At 39.4% G+C, this 25,380-nt stretch overlaps 1 protein-coding gene and 1 long non-coding RNA gene across 7 annotated transcripts in view; one reads left to right on the plus strand and one right to left on the minus strand.

The window, feature by feature from the left end:
• Positions 1 to 1,404: 1,404 nt before the first annotated feature.
• LOC105947377 lies at positions 1,405 to 5,131 on the minus strand. The gene is made up of 3 exons (XR_001170781.3): positions 4,828 to 5,131; positions 2,997 to 3,136; positions 1,405 to 1,559 (listed from the first exon to the last, which is right to left on the minus strand). It is a non-coding gene; the product is annotated as an uncharacterized LOC105947377 (long non-coding RNA).
• The window catches only part of abcc5 (ATP binding cassette subfamily C member 5), a 57,663-nt gene continuing 36,405 nt past the window's right edge, over positions 4,123 to 25,380 (plus strand). For 2 of the 6 annotated variants that reach the window (XM_031902926.1, XM_031902927.1), the window contains exons 1-5: positions 4,123 to 4,290; positions 10,758 to 10,934; positions 18,501 to 18,661; positions 22,858 to 23,013; positions 25,192 to 25,339. In XM_031902926.1, coding sequence (XP_031758786.1) covers positions 10,806 to 10,934; positions 18,501 to 18,661; positions 22,858 to 23,013; positions 25,192 to 25,339 — 594 coding nt within the window. In that variant the 5' untranslated portion in view covers positions 4,123 to 4,290; positions 10,758 to 10,805. Of the gene's footprint in view, positions 4,297 to 10,757; positions 10,935 to 18,500; positions 18,662 to 22,857; positions 23,014 to 25,191; positions 25,340 to 25,380 lie in introns of all 6 variants that reach the window. The other 4 variants (XM_012962631.3, XM_012962634.3, XM_012962630.3 and 1 more) reach the window with 3 other exon arrangements.

The raw sequence follows: 25,380 nt of genomic DNA on the forward strand, positions 1-25,380 counted from the left end.
CAGGTCCCGAGCATTCTGGATAATAGGTCCCATACCTGTATTATGCTAAAAAGGCAATCTTAATGCACTGGAAACCTCTTGATACCAACAACTACAATTCTGGTGAAAATTAGTAGATGATTCACTTCTACGCCAGAAACTTACCTAGCACAAGGCTGCCCTGAAAAATTTTAAGCTATATGGGATACCTGGTATAGAAGATCTCATGTATGAAGAAAGAGGTGTTTAAAGGGAATATGATAACTATGTATAAATATATAAAAGGGACCATAAAATAAACTCTTTGATGCATATTCACCAGTAGGTCCTTCAAGCAGACACAAGGGCACCCACTGAGATTGGAAAAAGGAGTTTTTTACACTGAGAAAGTTGAAGTTTATGGAATATTTTGTCTAAAGTGGCTGTACTGGCAGAGAAGAAAGGGTTGGGTGGCTTTTTAGCAAGAAAGAAAATTCAGGGTTACTGAAATTATCTTTTAGCAGGGACCAATCCAATTGCCATCTCATTTTTTAGCATGGATTGATCCAATTAGTACATATACTGATGTTTTTAATAAAGGTGTGCCTAAACAAATCCCTTGCAATTCTGTTGTGCTTAGTGCCCATGCCACTGCCCAGTCTGCTCTGATAAGTAGTGTGCCTACTGACACTTGAAACCCTGCAATTATCAGCACCCTGGATGTGGTATTACTATTCCAGGGTTTCCCACAGTGGCTTGCATAAATAGCCATTAGTGACCTCCTCCAAGTGAATGGCATGCTAATGTTGTTTTTGACACCATCCACAATGGCGCAACAGAAGTGATGCAACCTCCACTCTTAAAGGAACAGTAACACCAAAAAATGAAAGTGTATAAAAGTAACTAAAATATAATGTGCTGCTGCCCTGCACTGGTAAAAGTTGTGTGTTTACTTCAGAAAGTCTACTATAATTTATATAAATAAGCTGCTATGTAGCCATGGAGGTAGCCATTCAAAGGAGAAAAGGCACAGGCACATAGCAGTTAACAGATAAAACACTACTGTATTCTACAGAACCCCCTATTCACTAAAATGCACAAACACAATAGCAACAGTTTGTTTTCATGCATGTCAGGAATGGCGGTGCAACTGTGCTGAAATTCTAGGGAAAAAACGGCAAACCGTGGGGAAAACAATTCCTCAATGCAAACCCCATGCTGGTTTTAATCTTGAAATCTGGGCTGCAAGGGTTTCTAAAGGTTGGTGTTGTAATCTGCATAAATAGCACCAAATGTTATTTTTGGCACATGAAATTGCTAACATTTGTTGCTGGGAATACATAATCAATCCCCTAAAATGTCCTTCCTGAAAGTGATTTTTCACAAAGAATTGAATGCAGTCATATTACAAGATTGCCTGACACATTGAAACCACAAAACATGCACTTCAGTTATTATTATTTTATTATTGTAAATTCAACTTGTGAAGACTAAGGGCCATATAATGAACATCTCTGATTTCATTAGGATTAGAATTTTCTTTAGGTTGAAGGTCAAGGATTTCTACATCAGACATTCCCATCATTCTAATGAAGAGCAGGCTGTCAAAGAAAGGAAAAATCTTTTTTACTGAATCTGATAATAAAAGCTGGAACCTGATGTACCAGAAACTATATCACAACAACAACAAACTGAAAAATATAGTAAGGTAGCAAAGTAGGTTAATTATTTTTTGCCATTTTTTTTACACCACTTGCCATGGTCCTTGACCAAGCTTGGAGTTTCTATTTGGATCACACTAGCCTGTTATTCCTAATTTTTACCTGCACACTAAACTTTATTTCAGCGATCATGGCCTAAACTATGACTTTGCAGTTTTACTATTTGCCCTGACTTTACAGTTAAGCTTGGGCCCAGCTGATGTGACTTACCTTGGTTCATGCCAGTAGCATGTCATAAAGACCTTGCGCAGGCATATGGAGCAGGAAGCTAAGCAGTATCAGCTAACTCATTATTTTGTCCTATAACAAATCCACTCTACTTTTCAAACAATGCCCCCCTCCCTAACCACAAATTAACAATTATTACAGACTTTCTATATTGTGTTCTATTAGAATAACTTGATAATATTCAAAATTACTCTCTTTCCCTCTCTCTTCTGAAATTATATCTTACAAATATTGTTCCATCTCAGGGAAAATGTTCTCTATTCCAGGTTAGAGAAATGTAGCACTTCTTATTTTAAGATTTTTTTCTTTTAGGGGCACAATTTCATCTCAGCATTAAGAAAACCGAGGAGTTTATATTCTGAGCCTCTTAGTTATGTCTTTACAACACAATGTAGTCAAATATGTTTCTGTTTGTAAGGCTCTACCTTTTGCAACTTCTATTAGTTCCCTCTTGAATGCACATTGCCATGGACTTTGTAATCACAGAGTTCAATTCATTTCAAAGTTTTAGAGGGACTTCTCTTCCTGTGAGGAACACTGTGTTCCTTAACTTTCTAAGAAGTCTCAAACCAGTGAGATTAATGAACACACCAATTAACCTTTTTAACAGTTACTTCTGTCTATCTTGCCTCTTAAGCTCATCATAATTAGATGAAGCTTCTCCCCTTGGCCCGGTTATCAAGGTATCCAGTAGCAATCATCTTCTTGACTCCTTTATAGTGTCTGCATTTTATTTTCTCAACTAGTATATATGTATAATACACAAGAGCCATAAATATCCTGTAAAATGTATTCTTATAAATGGTGCTTAGTATTATCACCAATTAGAATCAGATCTTAGTAATGTATTTACAGTCACATAACTCACTGAAACGTCTGCATAAATAATGTACCCATAAAATATTAGGAAATTATTAGTCACCTTGAAGTTCCAAGACCTTATATGGGGAAAAGTTTATTGAACACTATAACCAATATTGCTTTAAAAATAAAAACAGCACCTGGGGCTGCGTAACACTGGTTAACCCACTAAATACAAACCAGCTTGCATTAACCTTGATAATAAGTAAAATATCCCCCAAATAGCACCTTGATGGGCTTTAGATCCAGAGTTTTCTAGGTCATTCCATCTCTTGGTGGATTTACTGAAATGTTTGGGGTCATTGCCATGTTGGACGCCCACTTTTTAGTTGCGCTTTAATCTTCTGAGAGGTAATGACATCAAACACCTGCTGGTACAATGATTAATAATACATCATATTGTATTTCTAGATAGTGAACTGCCCCTTGACCTTGATGCAGCAAAGCAAACTATATTTGTCAACTAGTAATATGGTTATAATTACTAAAATCTAGAGCAGCTGTTCTCAACCTGTGGGTCAGGACCACTTTGGGGGTCGAACGACTCTTTCACAGGGGTCGCCTAAGACCATCAGAAAACACATATTTCAAATGGTCTTAGGAATAATTTTATGGTTGGGGGTCACCACAACATGAGGTGTTAAAGGGTTGGGGCATTAGGAAGGTTGAGAAGCACTGATCTAGAGTTAATATTGATGTTGGTATACATGGTTTATGTATGTGAGTGTACAGATAGGTCAGTATAGGTTTGTGTGTGCTGGGTTTACTTGGAAGGGTTGACTTGATGGACTCTGGTTTTTTTCAACCCAATGTAACTGACAAAATTATCTAAGTGTGACTTGGGCCACTAAATGTCACTGTGTCATAGATGTATTAACATATACCCGTTCCCTATAAAATATAAACTGTGTCAATGTCCTGCTTTACATTACAGCAAACTAGAACATCTTTATAAAGTTATCTCCTAATGCCATTACACTAGGTCTAACCATAAAATGATAGCTACACGATCTATTTCTAACCCCGGCACATAAATGGTGAACAACGGCTTCACGCATTCATAAAACAAAATTACTGTCGACAGAACAATCAGCGACAAGAAGAAAAGGACATTTTTTATTGTCACACCCAGGCTAAATATGGCCGCTGATGTGCCCGCGCAGCGCGTCCCCGCCTAGAACGTTCTAGAGCGTGCTACCGCATAGCAAGAACAAAGGCGTGTTGCTTCCCCGCGGCACCGCCCATTTCTTTCCACGGGGCGGAACCTCGAACTTTGACATCGCCACTAATTGTGGGAAATTGAGTTTTCTACCTATCGTCTAACGGGCAATGCGCGCTTATTGAACTACAATTCCCAGAAAGACCCGAGGCGTGCTTTGTGCGCAGGCTTTCTCTGGCTCTCCCCTAACAACCCCCTCAACCCGGCTGCTTGTTTTCCTGAGTTGAAGAGCTGCAGTGGAAGAGTCAGCAGCGGAGCTCATCTTATCTGAGTGTTGGATCCCAAGAGTCATAATTAAATCAGGTAACGGTAAGGAGATCCCCGCCCCACAGGCCTCAGCTGCTCTTTATGAATGACAACACCTAGCAGCTTATTGAATGGGGAATATTATTGAAGCTCCGTACAGTTTAGTGAAATAAAAATCAGCCAGTCTTCTAATCCGGCATAAGAGGGGTCGCGGCTAATGAATAGTCTGTCATGGAGCTGGGGTTGAATAGGGGGAGCCAGTTACTCGGTATCGGTTCTCTCGCTAACGTTTCGGATAGCGGATTTGTTCGGGGCTAAGAGCAAGCTGTGGTGCGGGGAGGAACTAGCTCCTGTCAGTGGCGATGTCATTCGAGAGCGAGGCCCACCCAGGCCTGTCTCAGTTCTATTCGCCTGCCGCCCCCCAACTGCTCGGCCGCTATCTTCCTTATCATTTACTTTATGTTACTGGCGTTCAACGTTTAGTTGGTGATGGGTCTGTCTAAAGAGCATTGATATCTTTGTAATAAAATGTACTGTCTTTCAGACATTAGAGACTAAAAGTCATTCCAGACATCCTAGTCTGGGCATGTTTACCTGGCGAAGTTCAAGTGAAGTGCTTATACAGAACAGGAAGCTGCCTAGATGTTATGCGGCTTCTCCTTGTTTGTTCTGTTTTTCACTTCCGGCACTGAGCAGCAGATGGCGCTCTGAATGTAGGAGTTGACTGTATGCGGCTCCTGCTGCTTGTTAGGAAATGATGCCGACGTCTTCTTACCGCATACTAGCCTGGCCTTGCAAGGCCCCGTGATGCACGAACTGAAGGCCAAGGTGTCAGAACTAAGAAAGGTCAGGGAACCCTGTAGATACCGGCTTGACAACTTGGTGCAAAGATCTTTAAGGACAACTGAAATACATTTCAGTAGAGAGGGCGTTACACTTTCATATAAGAAAAATACATTTGATATTCTTTTATGGTAAAAACTAAATACGGTTAATGATTTCAGAACATCGGACCCTGGAAACTCTAGATACAGAGGCAAGATCCATGTTGCTTAGGTCGTCCCAGTAGGGGTCTTACAGATTTATTCATTACAGCTCATTTTTGTATATTATCACTCAAACTGGCCTGGCATAGAAATGGTAAATCAGATAGCATAGGGCAATATTATAATATAATAGTCTAGTTGGAAAGCAAGTTAATGCTGTAGCTGGATACGCTTTCAAAGACCAGGTTATGATTTGGATTTTTCTGATTTCAAGAACTGTTGGCCTTTGGTCCTGGAATGATCATTCTCTGAAGATAACCGATTAGAACATATATTTTCTAAATAAAACCATTGCTATGCAGTACACCACAAAGAGGGTATGGGGAGGGTAGCCCCATCACTGCAATAAGCTTATACCACATCATGTGAATAATTGTGGACCCCCCCCCCAAAAAAAAAAAATGCAGCTAGCAGGTTTAGAAAATAATTGTGCATATGTGTGATTGGTGCAGCCCAGCAATCTAGCTAAAGGAATACTGTTATGGGAAAACATTTATTTTTCAAAATGCATCAGCAGAATCCTGCATTGAAATCCGCTTTTTAAAAAAACACTTTTTTTATATTTAATTTTAAAATTTCACATGGGGCTAGCCATATTCTTCATTTGCCAGGGTACCACAACCATGTGACCTGTACGCTGATAAACTTTAGTCACTTTTTACTGCTGTGATGCAAGTTGGAGTGATATCACCCCTCCAGCAGCTGATCAGCAGAACAATGGGAAGGTAGCAATATAGCAGCTCCCAGTAGATATCGGAATAGCACTAGAAATCCAAGTCCAGCTTGGGACTCCTCCAGTTACATGGGAGTAGGAGAAACAATAGGTTACCTGAAAGCAGTTATGTGCTGTAGCGTTGGCTCATTCTGAAAGCTCAGACTCAGGCACAATGCACTGAGATGGCTGCCTACACACCAATATTATAACTAAAAGAGATACATTTGTTGGTTCATAAACAACATTTTAAATAATAGAGTGAATTATTTGCTCTAACAGTGTAATTTAGAAATAAAAAGTACACCATAAAAATCATGGCAGTATCCCTTAAAAGCATTTATAAGCTTAGTTTTTTCACATCATCTGCTAACTAATATTTGCTTGTTTAGTGACGGCTGCAGTCCTTCCCAATGGCAGGACAGCAGCTGGAGAGATTTCTAACCAAGATGCAACCAGATATAGTCCATTTGTTTAACCCCATTCAGGGGCAAGTAAGCTGCCACGGTATGGAATTTAGGATAGCTTATACAGCTATTCTAAATAGCAGTTATTGAGCCCCAGTAAAAAAAACAGTTCAGCTCACTCTAACACTGCAGCAATTTTTTTTAGTCTAATAATTTAAGTTCTCGTAAAATGTGTGGTATGGTAGCATAGGTGAGCCAAAGACTTCTAATACATGTTGTACAACTAAATACTTCATCACTATGATAATTTATAATACCTAAATGAACACATAACCACATCATAAGCACTTGATATAACAATGAGATGTAACAGCTATATATATTATACTTACTGCTGCAATATTTGACTAACTTTACCACCTATGATATTCACATCCCTTCTGTGAAGGATATTCAAAATAACGCATCTTAAAATTAAAATCAGCAACTCAGTTCATGCATGGACCAATACAATCGGTTTGTGTCTGTAGGTAAACAACAAAATATATCTCAAGTAGGAGAGAGAGCTACCAAATAAACTAATCAATACAATATAATTTAATTAAATGTTATGTAATTTATGTAGTTCACCTTCAAGTTTTAGTATGTTATTTTGTTCCAGTGGCATCGCTATTAGAGTTTAAACCGTATTTTTGGGAGTGATGCTGTTAGCATGAGGGTCTGTGCAAGGATTTGCATTTGAAAAAATTCACAGTCTGGGCCTGCTCTGTAACCATAATGGCTCTACAAGCAACTAGAACTTTTTTAGAGGGCTTCAGCACCAAGAGTCAAAGAATTGTTCTTTCAGCAGATAATTTTGCAATCGTGATAGAAGACAGAAGAAGTCTTAGCGTCACAGATCTGTTGAGTTAAGATCTGATGATAAGCATGGCAATTGCAAATTATTTAAGTTCTTTTCATGGATATCTGCTTTGTGACAATTGAGACAGGTACTATTTTACAGTTCAGTTGCATGAATTCTTAACCATACTATGAAGATAATTATCCAGCTTGGGTCCCCTTTGGTGATGGCTGTCGTGCCTAGTACCTCCAGTGTGACTGATATAAATGCAAGTAAATGCTACTTTAAATAGGCCTTCTAAAAATGACCCACTCAATTTGTTTCATAGGGGAATCTCCTAACAGAGCACTGATAGGGTAAACACTTTGTAAGGTTGGAAACACTAAGCAGTTAATAGAGGATATGCTAAGGCATCCTTTAGGAAGACTCTGCTATAATGAAAACGCAAAACTTATGGAGAAAAGAAGTGAGAGTGTGAGAAACTGACAAAGAAAGGGAGGCATAAGAGAATACAGAAATAGAAAGGAGGCCGGGATGACTGGGCAGAGAAAAGAACAATATAAATGAGTGTCTGCACACTGCTTTTCATAGTCATTCCTGTCAATTTGAAACAGAAAACAGTGCTAGGAGTCTGCACAGCAGCAAGAACTGGCCATTGTTTATGTGCTGTTGAGAGAGGATCTCTGGAAATCTGAAATTAAAGGATTTTAAAAGAGAACTAAAGCCTAACTAAAGTAATTAGAAATTTTGTACATTATGTTTTGGGCTTTTGCACCAGCCCAAGGCAACCACACCACTTTAGCAGGGAAGATCTTCTTTTTTTCCATCTTCTTTTCTGCTGATTCACTGCACAAGCTCTGTGCCGCTGTCAGCTACTGAGCTTAGGGGCCGACTCACAATATACTGTATATATATATATATATATATATATATATATATATATATATAATATAAAGGCTGATTAGTAATTTATACAGATATTTACTAAATGACAACATAGAAACTCATGCAAATGTAATAACCAGCTTTGTAGCTTCAGCTAATGTGACAGGTGAACCTCATTTTCTGCTTAAAGTGATACTGACATGAAAAATGTAGTCCTCAAAATAATGGTGTACATCAAAAGTTAGCTATGGGCTATACTGATTGTTTGTTTTTTGCCCAGAGTCTGCTTTATTTAGTAAAGTTACATGAATGTCTAAAACCCGACTGTTTTGCAAACCCGACTGTTTTGCAAACCCGACTGGCACTTCTCAACCTGTCAATTACTGTTTCACTTCACTGACGTCAGCTGAAGCTGGGCGGTTCTATTCCCCTTACTTCCTTGCAGTCTGTGCCTCCCCCACATCACAGACATCAAGATACTTTCACCGAGCGCTGCCTGTAAGTGTCTTCTCAATAAATCTTTGCACCAGAGCTATACTAATTAATCCTGCTGTGATTTATTATTTGAAAGGAATGCGCTCCCATATAGATAAAAAGTATACACTCTGCGTGTGTCTGCTATAGAGCGTACATGACAGACGGCCAGTTCAAAGGGTATCAGAGCAAATATGCTTAGAAAGGAATACAAATACCTCGTTCCTAAACACCACTGTCCACTGTTGTACCTCAGCATTAAAAGATTTCATTAGAAATAGTTTGTATGTGCAGCACTGATTCCAATTGGCTAGGATTTTTAAACTAAAATTAAGGGGAGTGTTTTCAAACAGCAACAAACTGCTAGTGCCCAAACATGGCAGCCCCCTCAGAGAGAAACCCATGAGACCAGAATGGCATTGTAAAAGTGATAGCTATATGGTTATAGGTTAAAATTAAAGAGATAATACAATGATAAAGCAATGAAAGGTTTAAAAAACATCATTATTTTTGGTGTCAGTATAACTTTAATAATTTGTGACAACAGGTGCTCTGAGCACACAGAATATGTGAGTGTTGCAGGCACTTTCCAAGATGGTGACCCCCTGTGACAAGTCCTGGACCATTGTTGCTGTTCACTACATAAAATATGGCATTTTTAGCCATATTCATTTTTAGGGTTAGTTCTCCTTTAACAAGAGCACCTATTCTAAACCTTGTTTGTGGCAGTGCAGTCTTATCAGGTTTTTAAGTGGTTTTTTTTTGGTAGTTTTAAGGAGTGGTTCCCTCATGTTTAGTAGCTTTAAGGAATGTTTCTTTAGGAGAGTGTGCCATACCCTAAGGGCAAACAGTATTGTTGGAAAAGATGAACTGCAGGCATAAAGTCTTAACTTTTGAACTAAAACTTAACTAGGCAAGAAATAATGTACGTTATGTTTAGGACTTCTGTACCAGCTCAATGCAACCACAGCCATTTAGGAGGGAGTATCTTTGCCTCTGAAGATGCCCCCAGAAGTTCACCATCTTCCCAGATTAGTAAATTATTCCGATTCACATTACATAGTAGCTCCAAAACCAGTGCAATTGGCATCATAATTTAATAATTAGCCCTGTAAACAGCTACTCAGAGTACACTGAGCATGTGAGTGTTGCAGACACTTTCCAAGTTGGGGAGCTCCTGTGACAATTTTGAAAGCCTGGATCACTGCTGCTATTGAGATGACTAAAATTTAGGCTGGTGCAGTAAGTTAAGTGTATAAAATATGGCATTTTAAGGTATATTTATTTTTGGGATTAGTTCTGCTTTAAAAACCCTCTAAGAGCTAGGGACTTAACACACTTGCTGCTGTGAGGCAATGGTTCTGTTTTGTTGCCACATGTACTTTTACAGAATCAAAGATTTGCTGTAAGTGTAGGATGGTTTGCTATTTGTGATTTTGCAGAGAGGCACCCCGTGCAGAAATGGAACTAAGGGAACAAATCTTTCGCAATGCAACTTCAAGACACGAACAGAATTAAAATTGGGTTAAGAAAGCAGAAGGACATGAGTGATATTAGAATACTGAAGTGGGAACAAGAAGAGGGGCTAGACAAATAGAATCCGTAGTTCTGCAGTTGGTAAACCTCGGATTCTTAACCCATGCTTTGGCATCCAAAAATGGGACCCCGTGCTATTTAGGGTAGGTCTCGGTGATCCCATTAATACAGTAATCCATTCTCTTACAATATAAAATAATACGTTTTAGGGCTGTGACACACGGGGAGATTAGTCGCTGTGAGACAAATCTCACTTGTTGCGGGCAACTAATCTCCTCGAAATGCCATCCCACCGGGGAGAATGTAAATCGCTGGTGGGATGCCATACGCAGAGCTACGATTTGCCGAAGTCGCAGAAGTTTCCTCTCAAGGAGTCGCGCCGACTAATCTGCCCGTGTGTCACAGCCCTTAGAGTCACAAAGCTTACTTTTCTAGACATTGTTTCTCTCCCCAAGTAACATTATTTTTGTGCTCTTTCTAATACCCTTACAGTTCTTGCAAAACTGCTTTCAAAGTGGATTGTTAATGAATTTAATTTGCTACAGTTTTATTTGTGAAGATAGGATGGTAGTGCTTTACTAGGTAAAAAGCAAAAAGTTAAAAAGTTTTTAATTTTGTTGTAGAAAATTTGGGAGTGCTACTTTACAAAAGGCGCTCAATGCCAAAAGAAGATGAAAGACCTAGATTTAGGAGTGGAATATGTCATACCCAGCCTGGGATACAGAAATGTTCGGGAGCAACACAACCAAGATGAAAGAAAGGAGCCACGGGATTTCAAGTACCAAAAGGCAAAGTCACAGGTCAGTGTGGCTTACGTTCTTACTATGACATTTCTCAAAACATGCAAAAGCAGAGGGATATATAGAAACATTTTTGCTTTGTAGGGGTTTGGATAAATAGTACTTTTTTGAGAAGCAAATTTGTGCAATTTGAAATGAGAAAATGTGAGAATTGTTTTATGGTTAAATAGTAAAAACACTAGCTGGGAACAGTTTCACAACAAGTGCACTAAAATATATTACTATGTTTCATGTATTTGTGAAAAAGTCATGCAGAATGCAGATTTATTGCATTGTTATGCTTTATGTCTAGTTTCCCTTCCCATTTTCTCCTCTGCATGACTTTTTTTTTTCCCCATTTGTCTTCTGCTGCACTTACTGCAGAGCCCACCTGCTCTGGCAAGAGGTCACATTTGAAAGCTTGTTCGATTTTAATGCAAGCAAAAGAGAAAGAGATGGTGACCAAAGGCTTTATAACAATTCCAGCCTCTCTGCCGCTGGTAAACTCTTAAACTGGGGTTTTATAGCATGGCAGTCTATTTTTTATTTTGGTCTAATCATATCCTATGTGTTTCAATTAAAGGAAAGGCAAAGTCACTTGGGGGTGCCAAAATGTTAGGCACCCCCAAGTGACTTAAATCGCCTACCTTTTACCCCAGGCTGGTGCCCCTGTTAGGAGAAAATAGCACCAGCCTGGGGTAGCTGCCAGCGCTTCCTCGTTCCTGTCTCGCCGCACGCACATGCGCAGTAGAGTGAAAAGCCAAGCTTTAACAGAGAAGTCTGCTTTTCACTCTACTGTGCATGCGATTGTCCGGGACATTCAGCAGCAGCGCGAGTAGAAAGGAGGAAGAGCATCGCTACAGGTACCCCGGGCTGGTGCTGTTTTCTCCTCACAGGGGCACCAGCCCGGGGTACAAGGTAGGTGATTTAAGTCACTTAGGGATGCCTAACATTTTAGCACCCTCAAGTGACTTTGCCTTTCCTTCTCCTTTAAGGTAAAATATAGGTTTATTGTGTGAGCATTAGAATACAATTTAATTATTGCCCCCCAATTATTGGAAATATGATGCAGGGAAAAATGTTTGGTGAATGTGGCCATGATTGATGGGTGAGGAGGGCCGTATAAATGGAAAATATTGTTTCCTTTTTTATATGAGCTTATTTAGTTAGAGCAGGGGTGGCCAAAACGTTGGTGGACTGCGTCTAAGCCGGGAAATGCAGAAGTGCAGCGTTTTTATAAGTTATGCGTACATATGCTGTGTCACATACGTACGTGGGGAGGAGTGAAAAGTAGATTGCCGGGGGAAAGAGTCTGAGCACCCCTGAGTTAGACTTATCTGAGCTTCTAAAATGGGGTTTTTATGTTTTGTTTTTTTTTCTTCTCCAATCATACCTAATTCCTCATATTGAAAGGAAACCTTGACACACATGAAAACCATTTCTCAACATTCCTTAGGTTCACAGCATTGTAAAACCCCTCCCTCGCCTTGTTTATTATGAAATGGTGAGTTCTGGGCCTTAAAGTCCTTTTGCTTTCCATAGTGGAAGATGCCCAGATTTACTGAAAACAGGGAATTCAAGCCACAGAGTTTCTCATGCCACAGTGGAACAATATGAGGGAGGGGCTGCATGACACTGTGAGCCTAATATGGCTTGGGAAATGGTTTAGTTATGATGAATCTTGTTTTCCTTTCAATCTTAGCATCATTGTTTTTTAGGTTTAGATAGTGTTTGCATATTTTATTATTTTTTTTTTTTTTTACAGAAGCTCAGCTAAATATAAATTTATGTTCAAAAGATGGTATGTTTTGCCTTAAATAGCAGTATTATCCAGTAATCTAAGCAGTATGTTTAAAAACATATCTTTTAATAATATAATAAATCTGTCTTTAGGTTGTTGGACTGAACCTTGATCATTTAGTGCAGATTAAGTTCCTGTTTTATAAAATTGTGTTTTGGTAATTTGGGTAAAATGTAGTTTAATTTTGCTTTTATGTGCTCCAGCTAGAACTGTAAGTTCTTATTGACCCTAGCCCTCCTTGCCATGCTTTATTTCTGTACCACCTGCCTCCCTGCAGTATTCATATTCAGTTTAAAAAAGATTTAAATGTGTGTGATTTTGTGGAGTGTAATTTATCCTACCCTAATAGTCAACAAGGTTCTATTCTATTCCTTACATTTTTGTAAGTATATACACTCGGCATAATAACATTTATACACATGCTCAATGGAATCTACATGTCCCATGTAACTAGATGAGTAGCAGAGATAATAGGGTTCAATTATAAACACTGGGCATATTTGCCCTTGGGCAGTAGCCCTTTCAATCAATCAGTGATTGGCTTTTTCTAGCCACCTGCAGGTTAAACAATGAAAGTACACATTTGATTTGTTGTCATGGGTTACTTCTCGGGTGCAAATTTGCCTAGTGTTTATAAAAGAGCCCCAAGTGTCTGCAAAGGACACATACCACAGTTATCTCAAAATATATAATCACAATGTTTTCTTTTTGAACCATTGACTAAAGCCAGTATTCTAAAAGAGGTAGCATTTAATCCAGTTAGTGTATCCTTTGAAATATGTATTCAGTGTTATCATGCAGTAAGCAAGAATGGATATAATGTGTTATTACTGGATTTATTTTTGTGCAGGCTGTTATACGACACATTAGCATTTTTTATGTCTTAATTTAGTTATGTCTTAATTTACACAGGCATCTGATCCAAATATATACTCAACTACCTAATATAAAAAAGTAGAAACTGAATAAATTCATTTTTATTGCATTCTGCCCTGTGGGTATAAATATTACTGATTAGTTGCTGTGTTTTTACAACACCTGGAGCAAACCCTGTGCCTGTTTTTACACTGCCCTTTTCTAAACTCTAGGGTGTGGTTAATCAGGTGTTTTCTTGCTTCACCAAGCTGATCCCAACTGTAAACATACGTAATCCCTAGCAACGTTCCTTTAGCTCTGTGTATTTTGCAGGAGACACCCATGTCCATGTAGCTTCAGGACATTTAAAATGTTGTGGTGTAGAGAAGAATGCATAACTGAAACACTTTCGTGTCAGTGACCTGACAAATAGGTACTTGCCTTCTGAGTGTGGGGCTGCTGTTGTTTTTGTGCCCTACAGAACTTCTGCACTTACAGTGCTGCACATTCATCCTGTTTGGGTTAGTACAAACTGCACCAGGGAGCAGGGAAAGGGTTGACTCTGCCAAGGTGGACCCTATGCCAATTCTTTTTATAGGAGTAAAAGCATTCTGTCACTGGGGTATTTTCTAGCTCTTTGGGAGGGGACAAGATGCTAGATAGCTTCGAAAACTGCTATAATTGGCTTGTGGCTAACTATCAGAACTTTAATGATCTTATACACAGCTGGGTGTCGTAACTGGAGGGCAATGTCAGGACTATGGGCCTCTAGTTGGGTAGCCTTGACTCTACCCAACTGAATGTGTAAATTCATTAGTTAATGCCAATAAGTAATGAAATGGTTACTTTTAAACCATAAAGGAGTTAATGGGAAGACATAATACTGTTGGCTTTTGTTGTACTCATGGTGACTCAGCAGTGTGACAAAAACTTCCTCCCTCCCCCCCTACTCAGACTTGAGATACTTGTGTATTGAGTTGCACACAATCTGAGTCTTTGTTCTCCCTGTACATCTATTATCAGGAGCTGGTGAGCACTGGCTGACTGCCTGGGTTTGTTTAGCCAATAAACAGCCCCAGGTTTTTGAATTCTCCGTGACAACAGCTTTCTCATTGGCTTATTGGCATTCTCCTAATCTGCCAACAGGGAAAAGCTGCTGAAAAGTATCCCTAGTGACTGTGCAGATCCAAGATAAGCAATACGTTTGGGTATATACAGTGGAGGAAATAATTATTTGACCCCTCACTGATTTTGTAAGTTTGTCCAATGACAAAGAAATGAAAAGTCTCAGAACAGTATCATTTCAATGGTAGGTTTATTTTAACAGTGGCAGATAGCACATCAAAAGGAAAATCGAAAAAATAACTTTAAATAAAAGATAGCAACTGATTTGCATTTCATTGAGTGAAATAAGTTTTTGAACCCCTACCAACCATTAAGAGTTCTGGCTCCCACAGAGTGGTTAGACACTTCTACTCAATTAGTCAACCTCATTAAGGACACCTGTCTTAACTAGTCACCTGTATAAAAGACACCTGTCCACAGAATCAATCAATCAAGCAGACTCCAAACTCTCCAACATGGGAAAGACCAAAGAGCTGTCCAAGGATGTCAGAGACAAAATTGTAGACCTGCACAAGGCTGGAATGGGCTACAAAACCATTAGCAAGAAGCTGGGAGGGAAGGTGACAACTGTTGGTGCGATTGTTCGAAAATGGAAGGAGCACAAAATGACCATCAATCGACCTCGCTCTGGGGCTCCACGCAAGATCTCACCTCTTGGGGTGTCAATGATTCTGAGAAAGGTGAAAAAGCATCCTAGAACTACACGGGAGGAGTTAGTTAATGACCTCAAATTAGCAGGGACCACAGTCACCAAGAAAACCATTAGAAACACATTACACCGCAATGGATTAAAATCCTGCAGGGCTCGCAAGGTCCCCCTGCTCAAGAAGGCACATGTGCAGGCCCGTCTGAAGTTTGCCAATGAACACCTGAATGATTCTGTGAGTGACTGGGAGAAGGTGCTGTGGTCTGATGAGACCAAAATAGAGCTCTTTGGCATTAACTCAACTCGCTGTGTTTGGAGGAAGAAAAATGCTGCCTATGACCCCCAAAACACCGTCCCCACCGTCAAGCATGGGGGTGGAAACATTTTGCTTTGGGGGTGTTTTTCTGCTAAGGGCACAGGACAACTTATTCGCATTAACGGGAAAATGGACGGAGCCATGTATCGTGAAATCCTGAACGACAACCTCCTTCCCTCTGCCAGGAAACTGAAAATGGGTCGTGGATGGGTGTTCCAGCACGACAATGACCCAAAACATACAGCAAAGGCAACAAAGGAGTGGCTCAAGAAGAAGCACATTAAGGTCATGGAGTGGCCTAGTCAGTCTCCAGACCTTAATCCAATAGAAAACCTATGGAGGGAGCTCAAGCTCAGAGTTGCACAGAGACAGCCTCGAAACCTTAGGGATTTAGAGATGATCTGCAAAGAGGAGTGGACCAACATTCCTCCTAAAATGTGCGCAAACTTGGTCATCAATTACAAGAAACGTTTGACCTCTGTGCTTGCAAACAAGGGTTTTTCCACTTCCATTAAGTCTTTTTTTGTTAGAGGGTTCAAAAACTTATTTCACTCAATGAAATGCAAATCAGTTGCTATCTTTTATTTAAAGTAATTTTTTCGATTTTCCTTTTGATGTGCTATCTGCCACTGTTAAAATAAACCTACCATTGAAATGATACTGTTCTGAGACTTTTCATTTCTTTGTCATTGGACAAACTTACAAAATCAGTGGGGGGTCAAATAATTATTTCCTCCACTGTATGTGTTTTAAGGGCTCTGGCACACAGGGAGATTAGTCGCCCGCGACAAAACTCCCTGTTCGCGGGCGACTAATCTCCCCGAGTTGCCTACCCCTGCCATCCCACCGGCGAACATGTAAGTCGCCGGCGGGATGGCAGACGCGGCGGCGCGAACAGGGAGTTTTGTCGCGGGCGACTAATCTCCCCGTGTGCCAGAGCCCTAAAAATGTAATGCTGTTAGCTGATACCAGCACATTTCAGATCTTCAATACAAGGGAGTCTAAATGGTTGGTTTTGTTTTTTAAGTACTGTTTTTGAGAAAAAAAATAAAAGGTACATTGCAAAAAAATAAAATCAAACTTTTGTGAGAAGTATTGTCGGGACATTGACAGGGTGAGGTTACTGGGAGGTTCATCCCTCCAAAGCAGGGGTCCCCAACCTTTTTTACCTGTGAGCCACATTCATATATAAAAAGATTTGGGGAGCAACACAAGCATGAAAAATGTACCTGGGGGTGCCAAATAAGGGCTATGATTGGTTATTTGGTAGCCCCTATGTGGACTGTCAGCCTACAGGAGACTGTTTGGCAGGACACCTGTTCTTTACCCAACCAAATCTTGCTTCAAAGCGAGGAATTTAAAAACAAGCACCTGCTTTAGGGCCACTGAAAGCAACATGTTGTTCCCTGAGCCACTGGTTGGGGATCGCTACTCAAGAGCATCCTGCAGGGCCATGATAACAATAAGGTGGAGGGTTCTGGTGGTACAGGATTCCTACATAGCTAATTAACCACTGTAATTATAGAGGAAGCAGGTTCTAAGTTATAGTTACACTGGTGCACTGATTCCACATCTTGCAGTGATTTTTTTAATAGCTGCAGAAGGTGACACGGAAAGAACTTACGTTGCAGTGTTGCTCAGGGGACACCTACTGCATATTTTATTTTGGACAAAGCTTTATTACATCTTACCATAATATTGGTAATGTGTTTGGCACCCTGACTATCCTGGTCAATATCTATGAACTGGGGATATTAATTGGTTCATTGACTGATATCTGGCCTAAAATTGGGCGGATCTTGATCGGACAGGTTTGATTTCCCCATCGGATTGGGGATTACGTTGACTTGTTGACAGCCCATATACCCACTGTTTTACTTTGTTCTGTTACAAAGCCAAAACTTGCCAAACAGGCGACCACACCTTGTATGGCCACCTTAAAGGAACCGTAACACCAAAAAATGAAAGTGTATAAAAGTAACTAAAATATAATGTGCTGCTGCCCTGCCTTGGTAAAAGTTGTGTGTTTACTTCAGAAAGTCTACTATAATTTATATAAATAAGCTGCTATGTAGCCATTGAGGCAGCCATTCAAAGGAGAAAAGGCACATAGCAAATAACAGATAAAACACTATTGTATTCTACAGAACTTATCTGTTATCTGCTATGTAACCTGTGCCTTTTCTCCTTTTTTCCAGCTTCAGTGGCTGCCCTCATGGCTACACAGCAGCTTATTATATAAATTATAGTAGTGTTACTGTAGCAAACACACCAGTTTTACCAGTGCAGGGCAAAAGTGCATTATATTTTTATTACTTTAAAGCTCTTTCATTTTTTGGTGTTACTGTTCCTTTAAGCAATTTGTAGTGCACTGCTGGCAGACAATATGGCTAATCCGCCTGATATCCTATAAGAGAAAAAATTTAAGGAAGCACCTTAGTAAACCCAGTTGTTGTAAAGAATTTAGACATAAGTAAAATCAGCCATCTCTGCATTCTCATCACCCCTACATTACTCACTGAGAGCACTGTGATCACATACAAACTGCTAGGTTAGATCAGCTAGTTAATGTACAGAGCTCTCTGTAAATTAGCCCCATGTGGCTGTTCGTTGCTCAGTGAGTGACACACGCATAGCATCACAAAATGGTGGTTGAAGTTTAAGTATGTACAAAGGCAATATATACTGATACGTATGTGCCATTTCAATACGGTTCTTTGATAGGTCCCTTATTAGGATATAATTATGTTAGTGAGATTTTCGTTCAGTTTGCCTTTATGCAAAGCAAGTTATAGGCTTAGAAAATATGTTGTCCTCTTTTTAATGAGCTGTTTTCTTTTAAAGCATGTGGATTGCCTGGATGCCCTAGAGACTGCTGCACGTGCTGAGGGACTGCCGCTGGATATCTCTGTGCATTCCAACTTAAAAATCCTTGATGAGGGCCACCACAAAGGCAAATATCATAAAGGACTCAACCTGCTTAAACCCTTTAGGATTACTTCAAAGTGAGTCCATCCATGATCCTGCAACCTGTTTTTCTTTCAAAAATATATTTCATAAGACAACTTGTATATAACCTTGTGTCAAAGTCAGCTTTTATTCCACAAGCTAGAAACAAAACTAGAACTTCACACAAATGCTGAAATAGTAACTGTTTCTAAAAAAAAGTGCTGTTTCTAAACATAAACTTTATATTTACTGTTTAAGAAAATTAGTACAGGTATGAAAAAATGGTATTGGTTTCAGAATTAACCCTTTCACTGCCAGCCGTTTTGGACAAAGCGGAACTTCTACTGCCAGACAGTTTTTGAACATTTTGCACTGTTTCACTTTAGGGGCCTTTCCTTGGGGGGACTTTTAGTTTACCCAGGAAAACTATATATTGTTTTTTTCAGGATAACCTAAGCTTTTAAAATATGGTAGAATTTTTGTCTAATTCCAATTCTGTAACAAGATATAGGCTTCTAAATGTCTAAAAAATGAAAAAAAATCATATTTTCCATAATATAAACACATGCACCAGAAACAAAAATTAGTTTATGCATGAAATTACAACTGATTTGGAAAGTCCCATGTCTCCTGAACGTGCCAATACCAAATATATATAGTTTTATGGAGATTTCTCACTTGTATAGGTCAAAAACTCCCAGCAGTACACTACCAAATTTCCAAAGCACTGCTCCAGAAAGCTGCATACTTTAGATTTCAAGGCCAAAAATTCCACTAACAGAAAGTTTATCCCAGAAAATTTTACATTTTTAGAAAGAAGAGATTCTGGGGAATCCAGAATAGGCACAACTGTTTGTCTACTCCAAACTATCAAGTCGCAATGCTTTCCTAAAGTTATTGTTTTTTATCAAAATTTGTGAATTTTTTTTAAAATCGCTTCAAAGCTTCCAGTCTATAGTATCTTAACTCCTAAAGGTCATAAAGTAACCAAATAAAACACCCTAAATATGAACACCAGGGGTCCACTGAACAGTTTGATGCCCAATATGTATAGGTTTAGCTAAGTATGTGGCATGTAGGGGCCTCAATGTGAACATACCCCCATATGTACTGTCATTTCTGTCATTTCAGCTTCTGCAAAATCAACATTTACATCATTAGATGTGGGATAAAACTAGTAAAAAGTACATTCACCCCAGAAAGCCATATATTTTTGGAAAGTACACATTCCCCCGAATCTAAAATGGGTACCCATGTCTTTCTACTCCACAGTACCAAGCCGCAAAGCTTTCCTAAAGTTGGCAATTTTGATAACATTTCCAAAAATCCACTCAAAGCTTCCAGTTTCCAGCATCTTATCTCCCACATAGCATTAGGTACCAAGATAAAACACCCTAAATATGAACGCCAGGGGCCCACTGAACAGTTTGATGCCCAATATGTATAGGTTTACCTAAGTATGTGGCATGTAGGGGACCCAATGAGAACATACCCCCATATGTACTGTCATTTCTGTCATTTCAGCTTCTGCAAAATCAACACATTTACATCTTTATATGTGGGACAAAGCTAGTAAAAAGTACATTCACCCCAGAAAGTCATATATTTTTGGAAAGTACACATTCCCCCGAATCTAAAATGGGTACCCATGTCTTTCTACTCCACAGTACCAAGCCATAAAGCTTTCCTAAGTTTGACGATTTTTATGGCATTTCCAAAAATCACCTCAAAACTTCCACTATACAGCATCTTATTTTCTACAGGTCATTAGATACCAAGATAAAACACCCTACATATGAACCCCAGAGGTCTACTGAACAGTTTGATGCCCAATATGTATAGGTTTACCTAAGTATGTGGCATGTAGGGGCCCCAATGTGAACATATACCCATATGTACTGTCATTTCTGTCATTTCAGCTTCTGCAAAATCAACATTTACATCATTACATGTGGGATATAGCTAGTAAAAATTACATTCACCCCAGAAAGTCATATATTTTTGGAAAGTACACATTCTGACAAATCCAACAAGGGAAAAGAGTCCTTTCTACACCAAAGTACCAATCTGCAAAGCTTTCCTAAAGCTAGTGGTTTTTATGACATTTCAGAAAATCACATAAAAATATTGCAGTTTGCCACATTTATCTCACACAATTTCTTGCATACAATGGCAAATCACCCCAAATAGGAACACCTAAGGTCTACTGAACAGTTTGATGCCCAATATGCATAGATATACCAAAGTCTGTGGTGTGTACTGAATCCAAAATGAAAATAGCGCATATGGATTTCTCACCAACTTAGCTTTTGCACACAAAGCCCCCTGACAGCGTATTATGTACCGTAACCCCCCTAACTATACAGAGACCCCCAGAAAACCATATATTTTTGGAAAGTACACATTCTGACAAATCCAACAAGGGAAAAGAGTCCTTTCTACACCAAAGTACCAATCTGCAAAGCTTTCCTAAAGTTAGTGGTTTTTATGACATTTGAGAAAATCGCATAAAAATGTTGCAGTTTGCCACATTTATCTCACACAATTTCTTGCGTACAAAGGCAACACACCCCAAATAGGAACACCAGAGGCCTACTGAACAGTTTGATGCCCAATATGCATAGATATACCAAAGTCTGCGGTATGTACTGACCCCAAAATGAAAATAGCGCATAAGGATTTCTCGCCTGCCAGCTCAGTTTTTGCACACAGAGCCCCCTGACAGCCTATTATATGCAGTAAGACCCCCAAACTACACAGGGACCCCCAGAAAACCATATATTTTTGGAAAGTACACATTCTGACAAATCCAACAAGGGTAAAGAGTCCTTTCTACACCAAAGTACCAATCTGCAAAGCTTTCCTAAAGTTAGTGGTTTTTATGACATTTGAGAAAATCGCATAAAAATGTTGCAGTTTGCCGCATTTATCTCACACAATTTCTTGCGTACAAAGGCAACACACCCCAAATAGGAACACCAGAGGCCTACTGAACAGTTTGATGCCCAATGCATAGATATACCAAAGTCTGCGGCATGTACTGACCCAAAAATGAAAATAGCACGTAAGGATTTCTCGCCTGCCAGCTCAGCTTTTGCACACAGAGCCCCCTGACAGCGTATTATGTGTAACACCCCCAAACTACACAGGGACCCCCAGAAAACCATATATTTTTGGAAAGTACACATTCTGAGGAATTCAAAATAGGTAAAGTTATTTTTCTACACCAAAGTACCACATGGCAAAGCTATGCTAAAAACAGATTAGGAACAGTTATACAGGGATAAAAATGCAATGAAACCACAAAAATTGTGTAAATCGATGACACAACAAAATAAGTCACATGACAGTGTAATTAGTGGTCAGAATAATAGATCCAATAGTCATGGTGTCAAAATAAAATTTTTAGGGAAAAAAACTAAAGACAAAGGGGTAAAAAAAAAAAAAGTAAAAAAAAATTGTATACACAAAAAATTGTGTATACATGTGTGCAGACATCTAAAATGTGTGTGATAGTGTGTAAGTGTGTATATAAGTGTGCTAAAGTGTGCTAGAGTGTGCAAAATCGGACAAAAAAAAAAAAGTATGCTAAATTGTGTGTAGATGTGTGTGTAAATGCCTGTAAATGTGTGTAAGTGTGTGTATTAGGCAAATAAAGAGCACTTACCAGCAGGGATCGCAGGCAGGCAGTCCTCTCTGCAGTCCTCGCAGCACAGGAAGTGAGTGGGCGGAGCTAGGAGGAACAAGAAGCTGGGGAACAGACTCGACAAGCAGCAGACGCTGCGATCGGTCTGCTGCTGGGTAAGTAGGTCGTGCGATGCGATCGCATCGCTGGACCAACTTGCCAGCCCCCTTGGCTCCTTGCCGAGGGGGTTGGGGGCACAGCTGACTCTCTGCACCGGCGGCTTTTGCCGCCGGTGCAGAGAGAATTACACTAGTACCAAAAACGTAGGTACTACGTCGGTGGCATACAACTGCTTTTTTTAAACCGACTTAGTACCTACGTCTTTGGCAGGGAAAGGGTTAAAGGGAAAATGAGGCACATAGTGCAGTTGATTGGAGGGGAACTTGTTTTCACAGAACATGTAGTCAGGGCTACCAATGACAAAAAAAGAATTAAATAGACTATACTGTATGATTATGTTTACTTGTCTAAAAAATATGTAAAATTTTGTAATTAATGTAATGGAAAGTTGCTTAGAATACATTTTTCTTTCTTTAGGTTGTTTACATCTGCATTTATATTTTACAGGCACCAACATCCTGTGGACAATGCTGGATTATTCTCCTTTATGACATTCTCTTGGCTTACTCCAATGGCTCGAATAGCTTACAAAAAGGGAGAACTTTTCTTTGAAGATATCTGGCCTCTGTCAAAACATGAATCGTCTGATATTAATAGCAAGCGGTATGTTTATAAAAGAAAAAAAAAAGAACTTGGTTTCTTTTGCATTCTTTTTTTGTACATTGTCATTAAACTAGAGACTCCTAAAAAATTGCATATTCAGAATAGCTTTTTTGCAGCACTTCTTGGATTTGGAGGATGAAGTTAACTTTTAGTATGTTATAGAATGTCCTATTCGTATCAGCTTTTCGATCACTCTATATTTTTTATTATTAATAGTTTAAAAGCTGGAAAAAGATAGCAGATGAAGCCAAACAATGCAAAGGGGGGTCACTGACCCTAGCAACCACATAACAATTTATCTGTGATGATACACTTTTTTATGTTTACTTTCTTAGTTTTCTATGTTTTCTACTCAGTTTCTATATAAGTCTATAACTTACTTTCTATAATCTTTCTATTCTGGTCCTTTCTTATTCATCTTTTAGTCTGTCCTTTCAACCACTGCCTGGTTGCTACAGTCAAATTTACCCTAACTGCTGGAATTGTAAACTGGGGAGTAGCAGAACAAAAAAAAACAACAACATATAAAGTAAAAGCACTTCTTGCTTCATACTAAGAGGGATACTGTCATTTTGTATGGCGTACTTTTTATTTCTAAATTACACAGTTTACATAGCAAATAATTCACTCTACCTACAAACTTGAACCAACAAATGTATTTTTGTCATTGTAATATTGGTGCATAGGCAGCCATCTCAGTGCATTGTGCCTGAGTCTGAGCTTTCAGAAGGAACCAGCGCTACACATTAGAACTGCTTTCAGGGAACCTATTGTTTCTCCTACTTCCGTGTACCTGGAGGAGTCCCAAGGCGGACTTGGATTTCTTACGATTAAGTGCTATTTTGATATCTACTGGGAGCTGCTATCTTGCTACCTTCCCAATGTTCTGCTTATCAGCTGCTGGGGGGAAAGGGAGGGGGTGATTTCACTCCAACTTGGAGCTCAGCAGCAAAGTGTGACTGAAGTTTATCAGAGTTCAGGTCACATGGCTGTGGCACCCTGGTAAATGAAGAAGATGGCTAGCCCCATGTGAAATTTCAAAAGTAAGGATTTTAATGCAGGAATCTACTGGAGAATCTTAATTAAATGATGCGTTTTGAAAAGAAAATGTTTTCCCATGACAGAATTCCTTTAAGGGGGATTACCACTATAATTTATGCAGAAGTCTTATGTATAGGGCATTTAGGAGTAAGCCACCTGATTAATGTGCAGAATACTGCCCTAGACACTGAATAAACAATATTCTAATAGAAAAAATAGGCAGTGTCACACAGAAAACCTCCTAACTTGATTCAGAGGAGGTATGAATTTTGGATATATTTATGATTATTTTAAGCACCAATTAAATGTTATCATGTGTAATTCTGCCTATTATTGTATTATCATTAATAATGTATTAAAATATTCCACATAAGGTACCTTTGTTCACACGCGGTCATGGAACTGTACTTTAGAAGAACAGAGCAATATCCCCCAACTACTGTGACTGACACCACTAGGGTTGTGGCTTGGGACAATTTGGTTGTAAAGGCTTTTTGCAGAGCAAATTAACTCTGCAGCGATTCAGGAGAGACTTTATAAAAACATGTGCAGTATAAAGCAAGGAGGGAAAGGGAGGGATAATACCTTTTTAGAGATGGCTGCCTGTTCTAGAAAATGTGAAGTAAGTGTGACTGAGTAAATATTTGATTAGGTGAGCCAAAAGTGTGGCGTTTTTACTAAACAATAGGAGGACTATTGGGCAGTATGCTTTATAAATTTTGACTTGCATTCTCCTTTAAATATGTAATTGTATATGCAGGGGTGTTTCTGGCCCCTTAGCCACCCTGAGCTTCTCTTTTGGATGCCATCCACACATCCACAGCACTTACCATTCCGAGCATTGCAGAGGTGCAAGTGGGGGTTGCAACGCTAGTGCAGTAGAAAAGCCAAAATTCCAATTTAAAAATCTGAAGTTACTAGGAGTGTTTTTTTGCCACCCCTAGTAATTTGATGGCTGCTGCTGCCTGAGGCGAGCTTCTCGACTTGCCTCATGGCAGCAGCGTCCCTGTATATATGCTTTTGCTCTCCTACATACATTTTTATGATTGTGTTATGTGCATCTCGGCAAAAATGAAATCTTGGGCATATAAAATAGAATGAGCATTGCTTCAAAAGACAAAAATCTATTTCTTACAGTTTGGAGAAGCTTTGGCTGGAAGAAGTGACTGAAAAGGGGGCTGACGAGTCTTCACTCCGCAGCGTTGTCTGGCACTTCTGTCGCACTAGGCTCATCATCTCCATCATGTGCCTGATGCTTACCCAGCTGGCAGGCTTCATTGGTCCAGTAAGTAGTTTCCACCCTGTTTCAACTGCCCAGTGGTAATA

Source organism: Xenopus tropicalis, chromosome 5, assembly GCF_000004195.4.
Source record: "Xenopus tropicalis strain Nigerian chromosome 5, UCB_Xtro_10.0, whole genome shotgun sequence".
NCBI classification, from domain to species: domain Eukaryota; kingdom Metazoa; phylum Chordata; class Amphibia; order Anura; family Pipidae; genus Xenopus; species Xenopus tropicalis.